The sequence below is a fragment of the Typopeltis vanoorti genome, chromosome 19, assembly GCF_054136105.1.
Source record: "Typopeltis vanoorti isolate ZY-2024b chromosome 19, IOZ_Tvanoo_1.0, whole genome shotgun sequence".
Classification (NCBI taxonomy): domain Eukaryota; kingdom Metazoa; phylum Arthropoda; class Arachnida; order Uropygi; family Thelyphonidae; genus Typopeltis; species Typopeltis vanoorti.
Window position 1 is genome coordinate 87,805,650 of NC_143567.1, and position 20,291 is coordinate 87,825,940.

At 35.1% G+C, this 20,291-nt stretch overlaps 1 protein-coding gene across 7 annotated transcripts in view; it reads right to left on the reverse strand.

Annotated features, from left to right (window-relative positions):
- The window catches only part of LOC150096318 (protein FAM149A-like), a 257,920-nt gene that overhangs the window by 192,566 nt on the left and 45,063 nt on the right, over window positions 1-20,291 (reverse strand). For 5 of the 7 annotated variants that reach the window (XM_090409191.1, XM_090409188.1, XM_090409189.1 and 2 more), the window contains exons 4-5: window positions 9,845-9,940; window positions 6,858-6,999 (exon numbers count right to left, since the gene is read on the reverse strand). In XM_090409191.1, the coding sequence (XP_090265317.1) occupies window positions 6,858-6,999; window positions 9,845-9,940 (238 nt within the window). The remainder of the gene's footprint in view (window positions 1-6,857; window positions 7,000-9,844; window positions 9,941-20,291) is intronic. The other 2 variants (XM_090409193.1, XM_090409194.1) reach the window with 2 other exon arrangements.

Below are 20,291 nucleotides of genomic sequence, written 5' to 3' on the forward strand. Positions count from 1 at the left end.
ACGGATTCAAAGAACGCAAATGAAACTCCTCAGGAAAAGAGCTGGTTATACCAAGTGAAACCATAAAACAAATGAAGAAAAATTTCAGTCTCAGAATATGAAAACCATTATGTATGTAAGTAAGTATCCATGTAAGTAAATATAAACAAAAATTATTAGAACATACAAATCGAATGGACAATAGTGGACTGCCAAAAATACTACACGGATATAAAATAAATGAAAAAAAAAATGAAGAATATAATGGGCGGGCCCGGAAAAGACGAATTGGTGCAAAATCCATGATGCGAAGAAGAACAAGAATTAATTTGACTTAAAAGTAACCTAATAAGGAATTAAGAAAGAAAAAAAAATAATGTACCTGAATTTTAAGAAAGCAACAACTGCGAACAGATAAGTGATTCGAATACATTCGTTCAGTTTACGTAGCAGAGTGTACCGCTAAGAACTTAGAAGCAAAGAGAAGAACACTACGGTTACCGGAAATAAGTACAGTACATTGTTAAGGGGATAAAAATCCCTTATTGTTTTTCAGCCAGTAAGCGAAACTAAGATCGAAAACTACGATCTGAACGTTTCATGCCGACGAACTGTCGGCGAATCCAAGCGTAAGTGACCACTTGGTAGTGCCACACCAAGGCAACTCGTTGCAAAGGTGGAGCAAGGTCCCTCACTATTCTTGATATTTTCTAATAATGTAAAAACACACAGCTCCTAGGAGTTGTAGTACTGCTTTACATTATGAGGTGAGGTCACTACCCAGACCGGTTTCAACCTTTTTTGAGGTCTCATCAGTGAGTAGCTAGACCTAGAATATCAGAGTGACCTCTCCTCATAATGTACAGCAGTACTACAACCCCTAGGAGCTGTGAGTTTTTACATTATGAGAAAATATCAAGAATAGTGAGGGACCTTGCTCCACCTTTGCAACGAGTTGCCTTGGTGTGGCACTACCAAGTGGTCACTTACGCTTGGATTCGCCGACAGTTCGTCGGCATGAAACGTTCAGATCGTAGTTTTTGATCTTAGTTTCGCTTACTGGCTGAAAAACAATAAGGGATTTTTATCCCCTTAACATATCAACCTCGCCATAAAAAAATAGCCTTTTGGCTTTTCATCGTAAGTACAGTACATTGTTTGTATGGGGAGAACCGTGGGAGGTAGTGGTGGTAGGTAAATCTAGTGCGAAAAACGAATGTCTTACATAATATATAATTAGTCGCTTGACTGAAAGTGATAGAAGCACACATTTCAAAACATGGAATGAGTAAAAACAATTCCAATATTCAGCTGATGGAATGACAAAGTTTTGTTGTAAAAGTTTGAATTTAATATAAGTAAACTAATTAATATTGGCACAACTTGTAGGAAAATTGCACCAATTACCACCGATACATTTCTGAACGCTTGTACTTCGCACTTAATAATCGCTTTTGCCAAAATTCACGGTGCTTGAGCTTGCATTTTAACAAATAAAGTACATCGAGAAGTAAATCTAAGTGAGTTTCACAAAAAGACAACCGCTTTGTCTGAAAATTTTGATACTGTTGACTGCACTATATTATCACCTAATGGACGTTATTCAGAAGCGGGGAAAATATAGTCTTTGAAATCTTTTATCAGCAAACTCGTGATTTTTCTACCATGACATTATACAGGTGTTATTTACTTATTAGCAATAAACGTTTCACTTTTCTTTACCTCATTTACATGTACTACTTAAACAACATTTATTGTGTGAATGTCTGAATTTCCACCCAGATGCTGTTGCTGAGAAGGAAGGTCCGAGAACACCATTATGAGTTAAATTAGCTGTCATAGAACCCTAACTATTAGCAAATTCCTAGAACAAACACACTAATGAATCTCGAATGTTTTATTAGAAGTTTATTTCTCTAAAAACAAACAGTATTAATTTTTGAATCTCCAACAGGCAGAAGTATAAAGAAAATTATCAGTGAGTAAACGGGTTTTACGATATAACTTCGCATAAGTAAAAACGGACGACTCTCTTCTAGGTATTATGCACATTCTTGAATATACGTAACATATACGTGGCGGAATTGCGCTTCTCGATAGGAAATAATCTGAGTTCGATTCTCTTCTCGTCGTGATAGAATAACTTCATATGAGTTTTTTCAACTAAAGCTGAGTTAGTTAGTCCATCTCGTACCGTGGCTGCAGAGTTTTTCCTCCTGGAAACTCGAGTTTTTCCTCCCGCATCCAGACAAAAATAAGTACGTGGCATTCTGCGTAGTTGGTGGACGAAGTGGTGGAGACGGTGAGTTGCAGAGCAACGGCCCTTCCTCAATTACTTGCACTCCTGAGAGGTGCCCAGGTCCGTCGCCAGATTAGATCGCGCCCTGATGCGAACAATTAAATATCACTCCTGATGGATTATAAGAGAAAAATATAAGAAAATCTCCAATTACTATTTTGTTTTTATTACAAGAGAAACATTAATGCAGCCTAATCGATTACATAATAATATGAATTAAATGTTTGCTCTACGGGGATATCGCACAATAAAACTGTTTATAAGCTCTTGAAATTTAAATTATAAGCAATGTCCGTCTCTATCGATATGGTTTGCTAGACCAACCGATCTTTCCTGGGTCATTGCTGCTCGCAAATAATTTTTAATCGGTTTAATCTTGGAAGAACCTCTTTCCGCATTGCTACGCCGTAGCGACGGCGCCTACCGCAATATGGTTGACAAGCGCCCTTATTGATGCAGGCTGCCTCTATGCTACACCCTATCAACGGTACTGAATATAGCATAGTGACAGCCTACCTTCCACCATACGAGGATGGAAGGTTTTTCCTTCCCGAAAAACAAGCGAACCGAATAGGAAAACACACAGTGATTTAAGGCCAGTTGCTTCGACCTTAATTCAAAACAACTCAACCTAATTCCAATTTCCTTTAGCACTGTGTTTTCTAACTATGGTCAGCCAACCATTGGCATCCTTCAGAAGGATGCCAATGGTTGGCTGACCGTTGCTCATCTAAATATAACAGATGAGCATGCTTCAAAAAGGTTTATAGATTTATTTTTTTATGACTCTTTATTCATCATTCCTATTTTATTATTTTAAAAGAGAATATTTTAACTTTTTTATTTTTTTAACACGCTGCACCGATCACCTCCTCAAAACCCAGAAATATACCCACGCATATACTCATCAGTATTCTTAGCCTAATCCTCCCCTTATTAAATGCAATTACTTGCTTTCAAGGTTATTCGGGAGATAAGTGCATGTGCACTCCTGTTGTTGAGGAATAACAGAAACAGGAATAAATAAGTGAAACATGATTGAATAATCTTCAGGAATGATTTCTTTTTCAAGTTTTCCAATATTTTTACTCTGAATTCCTGTATATTTTATTATTATATTGTGAAAAATATTTACATCAAAGAATCAATTTATTATTATTATTATTATTTAATAAATTATTATTATTATTATTACTAGTAATAGTAGTCGTAGTAGTAATATTAATGATTAATACTAATTACCTCATCCTCCTCAATATAATGATTGTTAGGATAGCAATGCTACTTTACTAAGGAATAATTATAAAACAATATGGATTCTTATTATCTTTCTTGTCCGATAAGTATTTCCTGTCTGTATATATGTGTGTTCATGGGACTGATTTCCCTATTTCCAGGAGGAAAAGCCTAGTCATCTCTGTATTAGGCCTACTAACTTACCTTCAGTTGAAGAGAACTAATAAAAATTATGCGCCTCGTACATTTATCAATGGACAAATTTTACTCGGATTTGCTATTTGAAACTTTTACAAAAAATTGTCGAACCGTTCCAGTTTTCAGTTCAGCTATATTCACGGCTACAAAGAAAAGTGTCGAAATTATGTATTACAATAACTCGCTGACTTAGCAGAAGTTTCCAGTATGAGAAGCTGTCTGCACAGTTCAGTTCCAAATGGATCACTTTTATCATAACATTTCCGTAAAGAAGTTCCGAAATGATATTAGCAATTCCGCTCTGGCTGGATGAAATTTAATAAAATTTTTAATTTCAGTTTGACTGGAGTTATTGTGACAAAATTTGGTACAACAAAATGTCTTCTCTACAGATAAATCACTATCTGCACAATGAAGCAGTATGTACACTTACATTAAACATTATAAAATGCAAGAAAACAATTATTAAGATTCAATGACCACTTCCATATGTTGTCTGTATCATGAGTAATGTTCTGCATTGTTACTGAAGATTTTTAAACAATACTTTTCGAGAAAAATGACTTTTCGATGAATTATGAAAGAATTTATCGAAAAATTTTCGGTGAATTGTTTTATCGATGAATTGGTCATTCAATGAATTGTCATTCGTTAAATTGTTGTTTGATGAATTGTTTATTCGCCGAATTGCTTTTTTGATGAATTGCATTCGATGAATTGTCTTTCGATTAACTGTTTTTCGATGAATTTGCCTGTAACCGTCTCAGAAGTGGAAGGGTTATTACTGGCATAATTTTGTTAATAACTCACTTAAAAATGATCAACATTCCTCTCTAGCACTGAATTATATGTCCTAGGTTGCAGTTCTTGGGTTAATTTTTTTGTGTTCCAGTTTTCAACTTAAAAAAAAAAAAATTCGTACAACGGATGTAAGGTATGGCATTTCTGAAGTCCTTCTGAAGCGACGGTCGGGGAATGGGGGAAGGACTTCATTATTTTATTAATTCTGTAGTCACTGTAACCATTGGAAAGGAAGGTGTTGTGTATGTGAAGTTCGGTTCAAAGGGCACTTTCACTGGAACAAAGATTGTGGGCGCTATTGGTAAGAGTTTTAATAATGCCATATTGCTGAGAGTTGTGGTGGTGGTGGGAGAGTTTGTGAATATATCTGCCTGTATGAGTAGGTTTTCTATATACAGAGAAAGAAAGGCTACCATTAGGAAGGCGTGTTACTAAGGTGTCTAGGAAGGGTAAACTATTGTTATTTTCCTTTTCAACAACAATCAACAACAATCAAAATGCAAGTATTGATAAATAACTAGAGGGAAAGTAGTACACCAATAAAGACTTATCAATAACTGTCACTTCTCAGAGTCACAGAAAAGTAAACAAAGAAGCAAAATCCATAATTCTGCCTTCCGATATACAGAGTACCCAAGCTTTTTCAAAATTCAATAAGTATTCTAGAAGCTGTTGAAAAAGATCAGAAATGGAGTAAAGAGTGTGGTAAAAGGAATTAGTGATGATAAAGGTGACATGAAAACTGGAGTTTTCATGTCACCTTTAAAAGATACCCTTGAAACTTCGAAAAATTGCTAAATGAAACAATCCGTACAGCACAATGGTAATAAACACTCAACAGGCATACAATCAGGAATACATATCCATACTTGAAGTAGAAAAAGCCATCAAAAGCCTGAAATGTGGAAAGGCAGCAGGAGTAGATGATATTTGACCAGAAACGTTCAAGTATGGAGGTATAAAAGTCTTGCAGTGGCTGTATCCCATAGTTAAGAAGGCCTGGATAGAGGGACAAATTCCCGATGATTGGAGTAGGGCTCTCGTAGTACCCATATACAAAAATGGAAATAAAACTGGACGTGAGAATTACAGAGGTATTTCCTCACTGAGTGTTTGTAAGATTTATGCAAATATACCTGAGAAACGGTTGAGGATTGTGGAAAGGAAGCTTGGTGAAGAACAAACTGGATTCAGACCAAATGGAGGCTGTCAGGATCAGATTTTCACTTTATAACAAATAGTTGAGAAATTGTGGGAATAATCAATAAACCATATGCAAGAGAAAAGCTATTCAAAAAGCTACAGTTATATGGTGTCAATGAGTCATTATATCAAGCAATAAATCTCAGTTCTTTACTTTATGCAGATGATGTTATACTTTTAAATAAATCCGGTACAAGTCTGCAAGATTCCCTGACTAAATTGAATAACTATTGTAATAAATTTGGTATGAAAATCAGCAATAGCAAGACAAAAAGAATGAAAATAGGAAAGGAAGATTAAAAATATCAAATGCACTGTGAATGGAGAACCTATAGAAAAAGTAAAACATTTCAGTTACTTTTAGTGAAGATGGTAAATAAAATATGGAAATAGACAACAGAATCAATAAAGCCGTTATGGTAGGAAGTCAACGAATTAAATTTATATGGAATAAGAGAGCAATTAGACAAAACACTAAATTAGCTGTATACAAGACAGTATTCAAACCAATTTTAACTTATGGATCAGACAGCCGGGTTAGAAATAAAACACTTGACCAAAGACTAGAGACTACAGATATGAGAGTCCTGAGAAAGATTAGGGACATGAACAGATGGTATCAATGGAAATATCATATTAAAAACAAGGATATTAGGAAAGAATTTGACATTGTTAGCATCCAGGAATGTGTTAGCAGAGCTAATCTCAGGTGGTATGGTCACTTAAATAGAACGGGAGAGGAAAGATTAGCAAAACAAGCGTTCTTTGCCAGATTGGCAGGTAAAAGACCCAGAGGAAGACCAAGATACATGTCGATTGATACAGTAAAAAGTGCCTTAGAAGAAAGAAATATAGGATCTGATAACGTTGGAGTCTTGACAGATTGATTTGGAGGAAAATTGTTGATAGGAAGTTAGTAATGATGTAATTTCTTCCTGTAGTAATATCATAATATCCTGTACATCCCTTGAGGGTACATGTCAGGAATTTGATGATGATGATGATACTGAAAATATTCTCAATGATTCAGTATCCTTTAAAACTAATGTAAGACTACCAAGCTTCTTACACTGTTACAATTTTTTTTTTTACAGATATGCTTATCATCTCAAAAAAATTTTCAATCACAGATAATACTTACATCATCTCCCCATGAACATGAACTGGTAGTCCTTCGTGTTGTTTCTGACCAGCTACCTTCACAGGGCGCTATCTCTTTATTTTCTTCTGGAATCCAAACTTTTTGTACTCCCTCATCCCTGTGCAATTTTGAGTATAAAATACTTTTAAAAAGAAAAAAAATACAATAAATTGAACCTCATTAATGCACCAAGAAAAATATCATTACAAATGTCTTTATTCATTTTTTTAAAAGAAGTATCTAGTAGTTAGGTTGTTATGAATTATGGTTGAAAAACTAAGGCTATGAAGCCACATATCAAAAAACACAAAGATTATGTGGACAATGGACTAACAAAATATTATTTGTAGTTGAGTAATACTAAAATTACTACCAAAACTTACGTTATGCAGTGGATTTGGTGTGACCATGGTTTTATATGTGTTTCTAAAGGTGTATTTTAGAAACATATAAATCATATATAAAAGAAAGAGAGAGAGTGTCTGGCATCTGGATCAGCATGATACACAAAAGAAGATTGCAAACAGTGCTTTCAAAGACATTAAACAGAAACTCATATGACCAAGAAGTCAGATGAAAACCGTGTCATCAACAAAGATACAGAGAGTATCCTTGTTAATGAATGTGATCAAGGGTGTGTGTTGGTAAAGCTTTAACAATTGGCTCACTTAAAAACCAGGGCAGGTTCTTCCTTCATGAGAAATATAACTCACCACAATTAGAAATGAATTCCATTATCAGCAAACATTCACTTAATTTTGCCTGGGTCACTTTCTTCACCTTCTTTGAGGTTCAAGCAATCCTAGAAACGTGAAATATTTGCCAGACACCCAGCATGGGAATATTACCTTAAGAAGCAGCAGCCTATGCTAAATTAAGCAGATGTTTATTATAAAATAATACGCCTGTAAAATTGCTAGCAGAGATAATCCCCACACAGGCTGCCATGTAGCCCAGGGGATAAGGGAAAGAAAGCACAACGGGTACTAATTTAAATATGCACTGGCTGGATTTCCTTGTAACCATATTCAAGGTTATTTTGGTTTATTAAACCACTCCCAAAATGCTTGAAAATTAAACAACTGGCTCATGTAAGCCAGTGCAAGCCAAATCCAGCACTCTGCTGGAGATGTGATAAACAAAGATCCTCTGATAAGGAAAAGCAATTCACTAAGGAGAAAGAATTAATCACTCTCTGAGCTTACATACACACAGAGTGAAGTGCAAAGCTTGATTTACTTAAAGGTTTAATTTTGCTCCGAAGCTCCTAAAATTATAACTAAATATTCAAATAATGGTCATCAACACAAAAGGAGTGGTCGTAGTTGATAGCATTAGGTTTGAAACAGCAGTACTTGAAAAGAGACCAACCTCCATGCAATAATTCATCATAAAAAGAGAAGAATGATCTCAGAGAACTAAAGAATAACAAGAAATGAACCATAGACACATACACATAAAGACTATAATGTCTATAAAAAATATAAACATAATGACTTTTTGAGACCAATAGTTCAAGGAAACAACTTGAACTATTGGTCTCAATTCCACTTATTAATTGGCTAAGCTTTTGACAAAGATATTAGAAAATACCACACAGGAAATATGCTTGCATACATTAGAAACTCTAATCGCTTTTAAAATATGATCATCCAAAAATTAAAACTAACTGGAGCAAAATGACATTCACTTTTGTTTATACAATGTTTTAGGCATCCGATATCTATAAATATATCTGTGAAAAAGACTGGACAAAGATCTACATAAAAACAGATAAAAAAAAAGAATGTTGCCTGGACATAACTGAGTTATGTCCAGAATGATATAACAAAAGATGAATTAGAGTAGAACCCCAAAGCACTAGGAATAAAGGATATCCTAAAATGATATGGAAAAGGACCATGCAGAAGAAACAGCAAATATTGTTTGAGATGAGATTGCAATGAGATTAACAAAATGACCAACAGATTGAGATGGTGAGAATTTGATGTAGTTCTACTCTTCAGAAGATTAAAAGAATTTAGCAGCTGTTCAAGAGTACAGCAAAAGTGTGGATGAGAAAGCTAAGCTTGCTGGGTAATATAACTATAGATGTGATGAGTAATAAAAGAAGAGAGATATGGCAGATTTTCATTGGTCTAACGTTGACTAAGGCAACTATCCTCAGCAAGAATGTCAAGGAAAAGCATTTATAGCATGGACTGCTGATACTTTGAAAGCAGAGCATATCAAATGAGTAACATTGTAACCATATTTCATTGGCACAACTATAACGAATAACTGCAGTCAGTGAAAGCGCAATTGTTGTTTAGGAAAGAAACAGTAGGTGTTGAAATGGAGCCCTGGAACAAAGTGTAACAGCAATTGCATTGGGGGGTCTGATGATAGAAAGAAAGTGATCCATCAAAAGATTGAGTCAGCAAGAGCAAAATCCACCCATTCAAATACAAAAGATGATGAAAGAGAGAGAGAGAGAGAGAGAGAGATCACATGATTGCTCCTTGCTAAGAAGGATTGATTGACTGAATGCCACAGAAATGTTAAGACATATAGCTTGAGTTCTTCACTGAACCTTTCAATAGCATACATCTAGAAATGGGTGTTAGAAAAGAGAATATTTGCTAAGATTCAAGTGTGATGGAATCCGATGAAAAAAATGATTGGCACCATTTCATATTTTCTTATACTTTCTTAAATTACATAAACAATTAGGCCTTTGATATTATCATTCTCTAAGATATTCAAGCAGTCAATAATGTAAATAAAATGAAATCCATAAAACATATTTATTCCAGAAAGTAATCTGTAAATCAAATCTTCACAATGTAAAATGAACAATGGCTGTTTCTTACACAAAAATATAATCATAACCTTGCTATTAGTTTAGAGAAAAGGACTTAGCAAATTTAGCTCTGGATAAATTACATTAGGTTATTTACTACTTTTTTTTATTTAAAAAAAAATATATGACCAATCAGAATGTTTACCTGGACAGTGAGGTAGCACATGGAATTGAAATCATACCAATTTTAGATTCAACTGATTCATAAAGATTCTTGGAATCACTCTGTGAAGTTCCTTCCCTAGAAGAAAAATTAAATTATGCATATTTTTTATGGGAAGTTTGGCAACTTAAAACTGTATACATACAAACAAAAATAAAAAAAAACTTAGACCTAGATCTTCGTCTTCCCCCTAGGTCTTTTACCCATCATCTTAGTATCAAACACCTATTTTGCTATAATAAATTTAGTTTAATCCTTTATCCAAGTGTGAGCAAACAAAATTTGTGCCTGAAAATATCTTCAGGACTGTAACAAGGTGGTGCAACTGTTGGCAACTCAGAGCAAAGGTGGACCAAGCTCTCATCACTCCTCCTTGTCTCAGTATCTCCCACAATGCAAAGCACATGTCCTTGGGGACATGTATAATGCTAAGCATTGAGAGAAGGGCCACTACCCAGACCAGTTTCGCCTTTATTGAAGTCTCGTCGATGGGAGGCAGACCCAGAGGTGGTGACACTAAGGCAGAAGCAATAGAGAGGTTTGTCTCCCACTGACGAGACCTCAATAAAGGCCGAAACTGGTCTGGGTAGTGGCCCTTCCCTCAATGCATAGCATTATACATGTCCACAAGGACATGTGCTTTACATGGCAGGAGATACTGAGACAAGGAGTGATGAGAGCTTGGTCCACCTTTGCTCCGAGTTGCCAACAGTTGCACCACCTTGCTACAGTCCTGAAGATATTTTCAGGCACAAACTTTGTTCGCTCACACTTGGATAAAGGATTAAACTAAATTTATTATAGTCTAACCAAGTGCAAAATAAACTTCCAACCTATTTCGCTAATCTTTCCTATTTTATTTAAGTGACCACACAACCTTAGATTAGCGCTGCTCATACATTCTTGAATGCTAACAATTCAAACCTTCCAAATATCTTATTTTTTAATATGATTCTGCAAATAATGCTTGTATCTGTAAACTATAATTGAACTGTCTCAAATACTACTAGTTTAGCATTTCGGCTACTTTCTCTTATTCCATATAAATTTATTCAACTGGCTCCCAACCATTCAAACTTTGCATATTCTATTGTCTATTTCCATATTTAGTTTTCCATCTTTATTAAAAAAATTGTGCCTAACTAACTGAAAGATTCTACTGTATTCTGAAGACTTGTACTGGATTGGTTTAATAGTACCTCATCTATATAAAGCAAATAGCTAAAGTTTCATAATTCCAATTCTAATATCAGGCTTTATGCCATTGATTTCATAACGTGATTCATATAGATAATGAATAAGAGTGGAGATAAAGCTTGTCTTACTCCTGATTACCAGATCTGCAAAACTTAAATACATAATTAATATATTCCATTGATTTCTTAACCACTTGTCATAAAGTGAATGCTTAGTAGAGAAATTCCTCTGTAATTCTCATATTTATTTTTATTTTATTTATTTTTTTTACATATGGGAACCATGAAAGCCTTACTTCAATCATCCAGAATTTGACCTGACCAGCCTTCTGTATTATGTAAGTGTAACCAGTGTAAACTTTTATACCTCCATATTTGAGCGCTTATTATTATTTATTGGGCATCTCCAGGGAGTTAAAGACATATTGTAGGAAACGGAAACCCACTTTGACCTGTTTACATGATACCTATCACATCCCTCCTTGAAATCATTTACTGTTGAAACACCTCTAAAAACTCATTCCACCCATTCAACATCCTATAATCTGCCCACAGTTGAGAGAACCATAGCTGACAAAGTGCTAAGAAGTGTCAATTCATGTTGAAAGGGAGAAAGGAATAAGGCAATGTACGAATTTGTAATCAACAAGCGAAATTACATGCTTTATACATAAAACTGTCCAACTGTTATACAAGCAAAATAGTTACCACTTTAAAAACTAGAATGTTCATAAAAGAAAAGCTAATTTACAGACGTGTAATAATAAATACTGATCCCATGAAATGCACTGATTACTCTATTATCAGAATGGAATCGCCTTCTTCTGCTATGTGCAGATGGGTCAAGTTCTCTCATTTGTGGTAGGACTGTACAAGCAAAAATTCTAGTCCTAACACCCTTGCTAACCATATGCTTATACAATTTTCAGGGGTAACTCCTTGTTCTCTCCCATCCTACCAGGCACTGAAAAATTGTTCTGAGTCAATCCAAGAAAACCTCTTTAATAACTTATATGCTTCTATCGTGTTCCCTCTTATCTGCTATTAGCTAGTTTCTGAAGTCTTCAGACCTTCAATCTAATCTCATAAGGAGTATTCCACAGACCTACAACAATCCTGGTCATTCACTTCTGGATATGCTCCACCACTTCTTCATCCCCATGGAATCTAGGAAACTAGATCTGCACTTAGTAGTCTAAATTTGGCCTTATTTAAGCTTTATAAAGGGGAATAATAATAATCTCTTTATTTCTGCTTATCAGTGTATTTCTTTAACAGACAGATCTAGAGCACAATTTTGGCCACCTTTGCAATATTCTCTAAACTAATTGTACATTCGCAAAAATCCCCATAGCCTAATCAATTACAGCATTGATATGTGCTCCTGATTGCATTTCTCTTGAATGTTTCCTGCTACTGTTCTGTCACTGCTTGTTTCATTTAACAGTCCTTCAGAGTAATTATTCCAGATATGAGAATATCTTTAGTTTCAGATTTCATGTCACCTTTGTCATCTCTGATTCCTTTTACTGTCCTCCTTCCTCCATTTTCTAAGCTTTTTTTTTTTTTAAATAGCCACCAGAACATTTTGCAACCTTCCTGATATTCACCTACCATATGCTTATCAGCATTCAATGACTTTTGTTTAGCTGCATTTATGCATAGCTTAGCTATGAATAAACATTTATCATAAACAAATATGATGGCACAATCATAATGTAATTAATGTTAATCATAATGTAAAAACAAATCAAATTAAAAATCAAATTCCTGATATGTACCTTCAGAGAGTGTACAAGATATTATGATAGTACTACATAAAAAAATTACACCATTACTAACTTCCAATCAACACTTTTCCTCCAAAATAATCAGTTATCTGTCAAGACTAACATTATTAGATTTTATATCTATATTCAAAGACACTTTTTACCTATATCTTTATCAATTCACCTACATCTTGGTCTTTATCCTGCCAACCTGGCAAAGAACACTTGTTTTGCTAATCTTTCCTCTCCCATTCTGTTTAGCAACCATATCATCTGAGATTAGCTCTGCTAACATATTGCTGAATGCTAACAATGTCAAGTTCTTTCCTAATATCCTGATTTTAATATGATACTGCCACTGATGCCATCTGTTCACTTCATTAATCTTCTTCAGAACTCTCATATCTGTGGTCTCCAGTCTTTGATCAAGTGTTTTATTTCTGACCCAGCTCTCAGCTCCATAAGTTAAAATTGGTTTGAACATTGTCTTGTATACAGCTAATTTAGTGTTTTGACTAATTGCTTTCTTATTCCATATAAATTTATTCAGCTGCCTTCATGCCATATCAGCTTTATTAATTCTGTAGTCTAGTTCCATATTTAATTTTCCATCTTCACTAAAATTTCAGCTATTTATAGCTGAAACGTTTTACTTGTTCAGGGCATAGTTGATGTTTTCAATGTTTCTGCATTGAAACTGATTTTTATACCAAATTTATTACAACAGTCATTCAATTTAGTCAGGGAATCTTGCTGAATAAATCCAAGATTTATTCAGAAGTATAACACCATCTGCATAAAGTAAATAGCTAAGATTAACATTGCCAATTTTGATATCATAAATTAAAGTTCCCAAGAAATTATATTCTTGGTTTAATCCTTTATCCAAGTGTAAGCAAACAAAGTTCACGCGTGAAGTAACTTCATGACTGGGCAACTCATATATAGATGCTAATGACTTCACAGCACTTGCTTTAATACTGAAATCATTAGCCTCTATATACGAGTTATCCAATCATGAAGTTACTTCAAGCACCTTTATCCAAGTGTAAGCAAACAGAGTTTGTTACACTTTTAATTTATAGTATAACCAAGTGGGAAAACTTTCAACAATTTTGATATCAGATTTAATACCACTTTCCTTCAAAAAAAAAAAAATTTAGTTTTTAGATTTTTTTTTTCTTGCATTCTGGAAAAAATTTAAGAGAAGCAGAAAATGAAAATCTTCTATACCGATCAAAATATAAGGAGTGAGGAAAAGTACTGAAAGTATCATCGCCTGCTGCTCTGGAAGTTTTTCCAGAAAGCAGCATTTTTTTTTTTTTAATGTAAGTCCCACTCATACAATGTGCTCAGCCTATAGTACATTAGTATTAAAATGTTGGTCTAAGGGTTAGGCAATTCAGAAAAGGGTTGGATAATCTAAACCAAACATGGAACTTTTTCAATCCAATTCAGAACATTCCAATTCAATCCAAAAAAACATTCATGCCCAAAGACAGCAATTTCAGCTTGGTTGGGAAATTATTACTTTCTTGGCTCTGTGGCGTCACAAGACTTATCGTGGAAGGTCAACACTAGTCAATATAAAGTCTATCGTACCACTCCTTATTTGCACTTTCTTCACCCACTCAGGCAATGTATTCCATGTTCTTACTAGTCTCTATCCCATCTATGGATCTGAAATTTCAAACCTTTGCATTTCATTGCAGTAAATTGAGCTCCTCATTCATTTTCCCACCTTTTCAGCTTATTCAAATCCTCTTGAAAAGCCACAATATCAGCACTATTACTAATAACCTTTCCAAGCTTCACATCATCTGCAAACAACTAGTATTTCCCTGCAGTCCTGTGACAATATCATGGAGATAAAGACCGAACAGTAATGTTCCTAATAATGAACCCATTGGAACTCACTTGTAACCTTCCTACTTCCTAATACTGCTCCTCCATATATAATTCTTTGATATCTACCAGAAAAACAGTTACTAATCTAATCCACTAACCTGATATCCAAACTCACGTACTGCAACTTAAAAACCAACGTCATGTGGCACCATGTCAAATTCCTTTGCAAAATAACAATAAAAAAAAAAAAATGGCCATGTACGCCTTACCCTCATCCACTGCCCTTGCTACTCTATTGTAAAAGGTAACCTGATTACTAAAACAATAATGGAACACATTGCCTCAGAATATTGTGAATGTGGACATGAATAAATTTAAAGCACAATTTGATGAGATTTGTATGTAATAGTGTGTACTTCCTGTGATGAGTTTTTTTGACTCCACAAAGGTATGACATTGTTAATAATAATTCTTGTTATTATTAATGTGTTTACAGCAATAGAATTTATATAATTTAATTCTGACAATTCTGAAATTATGGTGACCTGAAGATAATAGCAACGGTATGCATCAGTCACATAAAAATAATCAATTCTGTCATCAGGTGCTTCTATGAAAAAAAAAAAAACTTATGCAAATGCCAAACTTACTAATATTAATTAACCTAACAACCTTCCATGGGCAAGATTCACATAACAAGCATGAAGGTGATGCAGATCATTGGCTATGATAGTGAGGTAAACAATTCAACACAGAGTATGGAGTACAATAAACAATACAGTGTACTTATTATTATTATTATGGGTATCTCCATGGAGTCAGTAGAATGATTGCGAGAGACCCACACTATCAAAACAATATCACATCTCTTCTTGAATTCATTTATAGACAAAGAACTCGCAACTGAGTCAAGCAATGCATTCCACTCATTCACCATCCTCCAGGTGAAAAACCTCGTTCTCACACCCTTGTTAACCACACTTTTCCTTAATTTCCAGGGATGACCTCTTGTTCTTCCATCACTATCACACAGCTGAAATATTTCCCCTGCATCAATTTTATAAAAACCTTTTAGTAATTTAAATGTTTCTATCATATCCCCTCTTCTCTGCCTATCAACCAACCTCTTCAATCCACAAGCTCTCAATCTATCAATGTAGGTAAGCATTTTTTACATCACTCACCTCTGAACCCTCTCCACAACTTCATCTCCAAGGAATCCAGGTGACCAGACTTGAGTACAGTAATCCAAATATGGAAGTATCAATGCCTTATAAAGGGAAATAATAACCTCTTTATCTCTGGATATTAGCATGTTCTTCAATAACTAAGTAATCCTATGTGCAATCTTGGACACCTTAGAATGTGTCCTCTGAACTTCATCTCCCTATCCACCAACACTCCCAAGTCCCTAGCCATATCAATCTCTTGGAGTACCATTCCATCAACGTAGTACACACAGCTGGTAATCTTTTAATACCACAATGCATAACTTTACACTTTTCCACATTGAATTGACATCCATTACCTTCTGCAAATTTTGCCAGCTCATCTAAATCATTCTGCAAACTCTCAACATCAGCTTGATTTTTTATTGCACTACCCAACTTTGCATCATCAGCAAACAAGTGATATCTCCCTTCAGCCACTTCCTATATCATTTATGTACAAATTAAACAATAATGGTCCAAGCACAGAGCCGCCCCCCCCCCCTGAGGCACACCATTGGTCACCTTCCTCATCCTTGACTTTGCTCCTCCATTTACCACTTTCCGGTATCTCTCCCTGAGCCATTCTCTCATCCATATCACCAGTTTAGTATCCATCCCCATCTGCTCTGATTTGCGCAACAGTATTACATGGGGTATCCTGTCAAAAGCCTTAGCAAAATCCAGAAGTACCACTGTATAGTCATTTCCTTTGTTCAACTCAGATGTCATTCTATTATAAAAAGTTAACAAATAGCTAAGGCAGGATCGACCTTTAACAAAACCATGTTAGCCCCTATAGAGTATCATATTCTGATCCACCCATTCTTGAATTCTGTCTTTAACCAACTTTTCCAATACTTTTACCACCACATCCAAGATGGTAATTGGTCTGTAATTAACTACTGCAGTCTTAGAGCCACCTTTATGCAAAGAAACTACTTTGTCTTCCTTCCACTCCCTAGGGACCATACCAGAGTTCAAACTTAAGTTAAATAACTAAGTAAGAGGCATTGACAATTCCTTTGCACCTTCACGCAAAGTATGCGTGAAGGTGCATTTAAATTCTACAATATACTAAGTACCTCTGATTTATTAATTTCAATTCTCACATTAGTTATTACTACGGGTACAGAGATATCCTCACTTTGGACTTTTGAAAAGTGATCACTCAGTAACTCTACTATTACATCTGAATTGGTCACCTCAATACCATCAGCACACACTAAGGTGATCCTTCTGAAGTCGCTCTTCCTTTTACTTGCCACATAGTGGAGAAGAACTCTTTGGGATTACCCTTGATCTCTTTGGCTAAGGTCTTCTCATAATCTGATTTAGCTTTTCTTACTATGCTGATAACCTTCCTAGCTTGAGCCTTGTACTGCTCAAGGGTGTACAAATCGCCTTTCTCCTTGTAAATTCTCCATAGCATTTTCTTTTTTTTGCAGATCCAGACTGATACTATTACTGATCCATCTAATGCCTACCTTGTTTGTCTTCCTGACCATGGAAATACATTCTGATATTGCATTCCTCAGATACCCACTGATTTTATCCCATGCACTGCTAACATCTTTCCCTTGCAATATGTTCTGCCATGGGATGGCTGTAAGTTCACTCCGAAGCTTGTTATAATTATCTAACCTATAGTTCCGTATATTCCCCTTTTTAAGAGAGAAATACACAAATTTTGCAACCTCCCAAGTCAATACCAAATGATCGCCCACCAACTGGAGGTAACGAGGACACCTTATTTATGCACATGTCCTCTGAACCAATGACCAGGTCCAACTCTCACATCACAAGTCCCTTCAGTTATATGCTGTTTCAAGTAATTGTCTCCTAGAAGGTGTATGAATTCCATTTCCTTTAAGCCACATGATATTTCCTCCTTCCAATTGATATCACCATAATTAAAATCCCCCATAATAATCACTAACCCTGCACTCATTGCACTAATTTGCTGATGCATCAATTCAATATCACCCCTTGTACCCCCTGGCCTATAGCAGCAACCATTATTTCTGGTGTGAAATATTATTATATTTCACACCAGACTACCTCAAATGAACTATCGTTCACATGTTTATCCTCTTGATATACTACTTTCTTTGGCTGCATCCCCCCCCCCCGGTCTATCTTCTCTGAAAATACTGTACCCATCACATTCAATTCCAGTAACCACATCTGCTGACAGCCACATTTCACTAATGCCTACAACTTTTGGTGAGATTGCACTGACTAATGCCAAAAATTCTTCCCTCTTATTTCGAATGCTTCTTGCATTAGTATACAAAAATTGCAGATTCCCCCTAGTTCTTGTACCCGCTTTAGTACTTCTGACTTCTGTTCATTCTTTTAGCACCATTTGAAATGCTTCACAAAAATGAGATATTGCTGGACAATGTACATGGCATAAAAGACACAGTCAAGAAATTAGTTTACAAGTTATACCAAAAAAAAAAAACTGAAAAATGCAGCTGACATCTTTCACTTTAGTAAGTTTCTACAGTAGTTCTGATGTCTTCATTGAAAAAACCTTCTCAAAGAAGGCATTTTCAGCACAGCACAAAAGAGCATCCCACGTGATCAGATGCTGGTAGCAACTGTGGAATTTAAGATGTTCTGTTCATATTTAAGCAAAAGTTTTAAATACCGTATTTGCCAGCATATAAGACGCACCCCATTTTTTGTACATATTTTTTAGGAAAAAAAATTATATTATTGAATATTATAATGAATTTACAGTAGTTCAAATATAAAGTAATAAGTAGATCAATTTTCAACAAATACCTAATTTAACTAGGAAAGAGCACCCACCTTTTAATCTGCTTCATCAAAAACTCAGAAATTTATCATAGGTTATGTTTATTGTGAGTTGCTTTTTTTAGATCCTCTTCCTGATTCCACCAAATTCTTATCATTTTTTCAGTTTGGGGTGGACTGAAATGTCTCTCTGCAGCCCTGTTTCCATGTTCTTTAGCATACACAATCACACATAGCTTGTATGCAATATTGTAGCAATGCCGACGTTTTTCAGCCCTAATTTGCCAAGAAATTTAGAGAAAATTTAACGCCAGAAATTTATCACCGTTCACCGCGACAACAATTGAAAAGTTTAAACGAACAGGAACACAGCTGCGATCGTTGATGACAGCACATGCGCATCCACTAAACTCTATGTAACTGGAATGCTCTCACAATACGCAAGGAAGCAAGAAAGAAATAGCGTAACTTGGAACAGAAAAAATTTCCAGAAATGAAAGTAATAAAAAACTAAGTATTGGCGTATAAGACGCACTCTGTTTTTCAGGCCTCTTTTCAAAGAAAAAAGTGCGTCTTATACGCCGGTATACGAAAATAAAATAACATGCAAACAAAACTCCTTGTTGCCTCTAATATTTTCTATCTTTATATGTATAATTTAGATTTCTCCTCTTATGCATGTGTAGGAAGGAAGTCAGAATACTTCATACAGAATTGGCTTTAGGTTTTTTTCTGCCTCAAGCAAAATTGTATCCTGCCCCACGTATTTTGTTGATTATTATTTTTTTGTATGTTGATGGAATGCTACCCTTGTAAATGTGTGTTGCCCCCACACTTTGCTGGTGCCTAGAGCAGGTTCTGACTTCATAGTAAACGTAAATGGTGGATAATTTCAAGTATAAAATGTATAATACATTACTGTATACTAGTATCTCTCTCTCTCTCTCTGCAGTCCTATAACAATATCATGCATATTGTTAGATATTCTACAATTTGTAAGAGAAATGCATTGCTGGCCTCGTTGCCCATGTGATTAGTATATATATATCCACTTTACAACCAACAGGATATGGGTTGGCATATCACAGTAGGCATGTAGATTTCTGTTTTTAGGAAGTAAATAACTTTCTTCATCTGGTATGAGACCAGGCCTCCGATAAGCAAGGCAGTGAAGTGGCTTTAAAAAGTTCCATGCTAATCTCTACAGCTGGGTTTCCAGATTTTGCAAAAAATAAAATATTATAATAATAAAATAATAATAATATATGATTGTTAAAAATAGGGAAAAAATCCAGAGTACACCTACAGTGCTAACATACAAGTTTACAACCTTTCATGGGTAAGAGCCACAAAAAAGTATTAAAAAGTATTATTATTTAATCTCCACCAAGTTTTAACTCACCATAAGAGTTTCCACTATGATTATCTCTATACATATATCATTCTTATAATCTTTGTCTCTTTCTCTCTCTCTCACACACACACACACTAACAATGCATTTATGGCACACTCATGCAATTTTTTTTATTTATATTTTATCACACAATAATCACATGCAAAACTTCTTTCAACATTATTATTATTGTACAGGCATCTCCAAGGAGTCCGAAGACTTATCGTAAGAGACCCAATTTATCCACA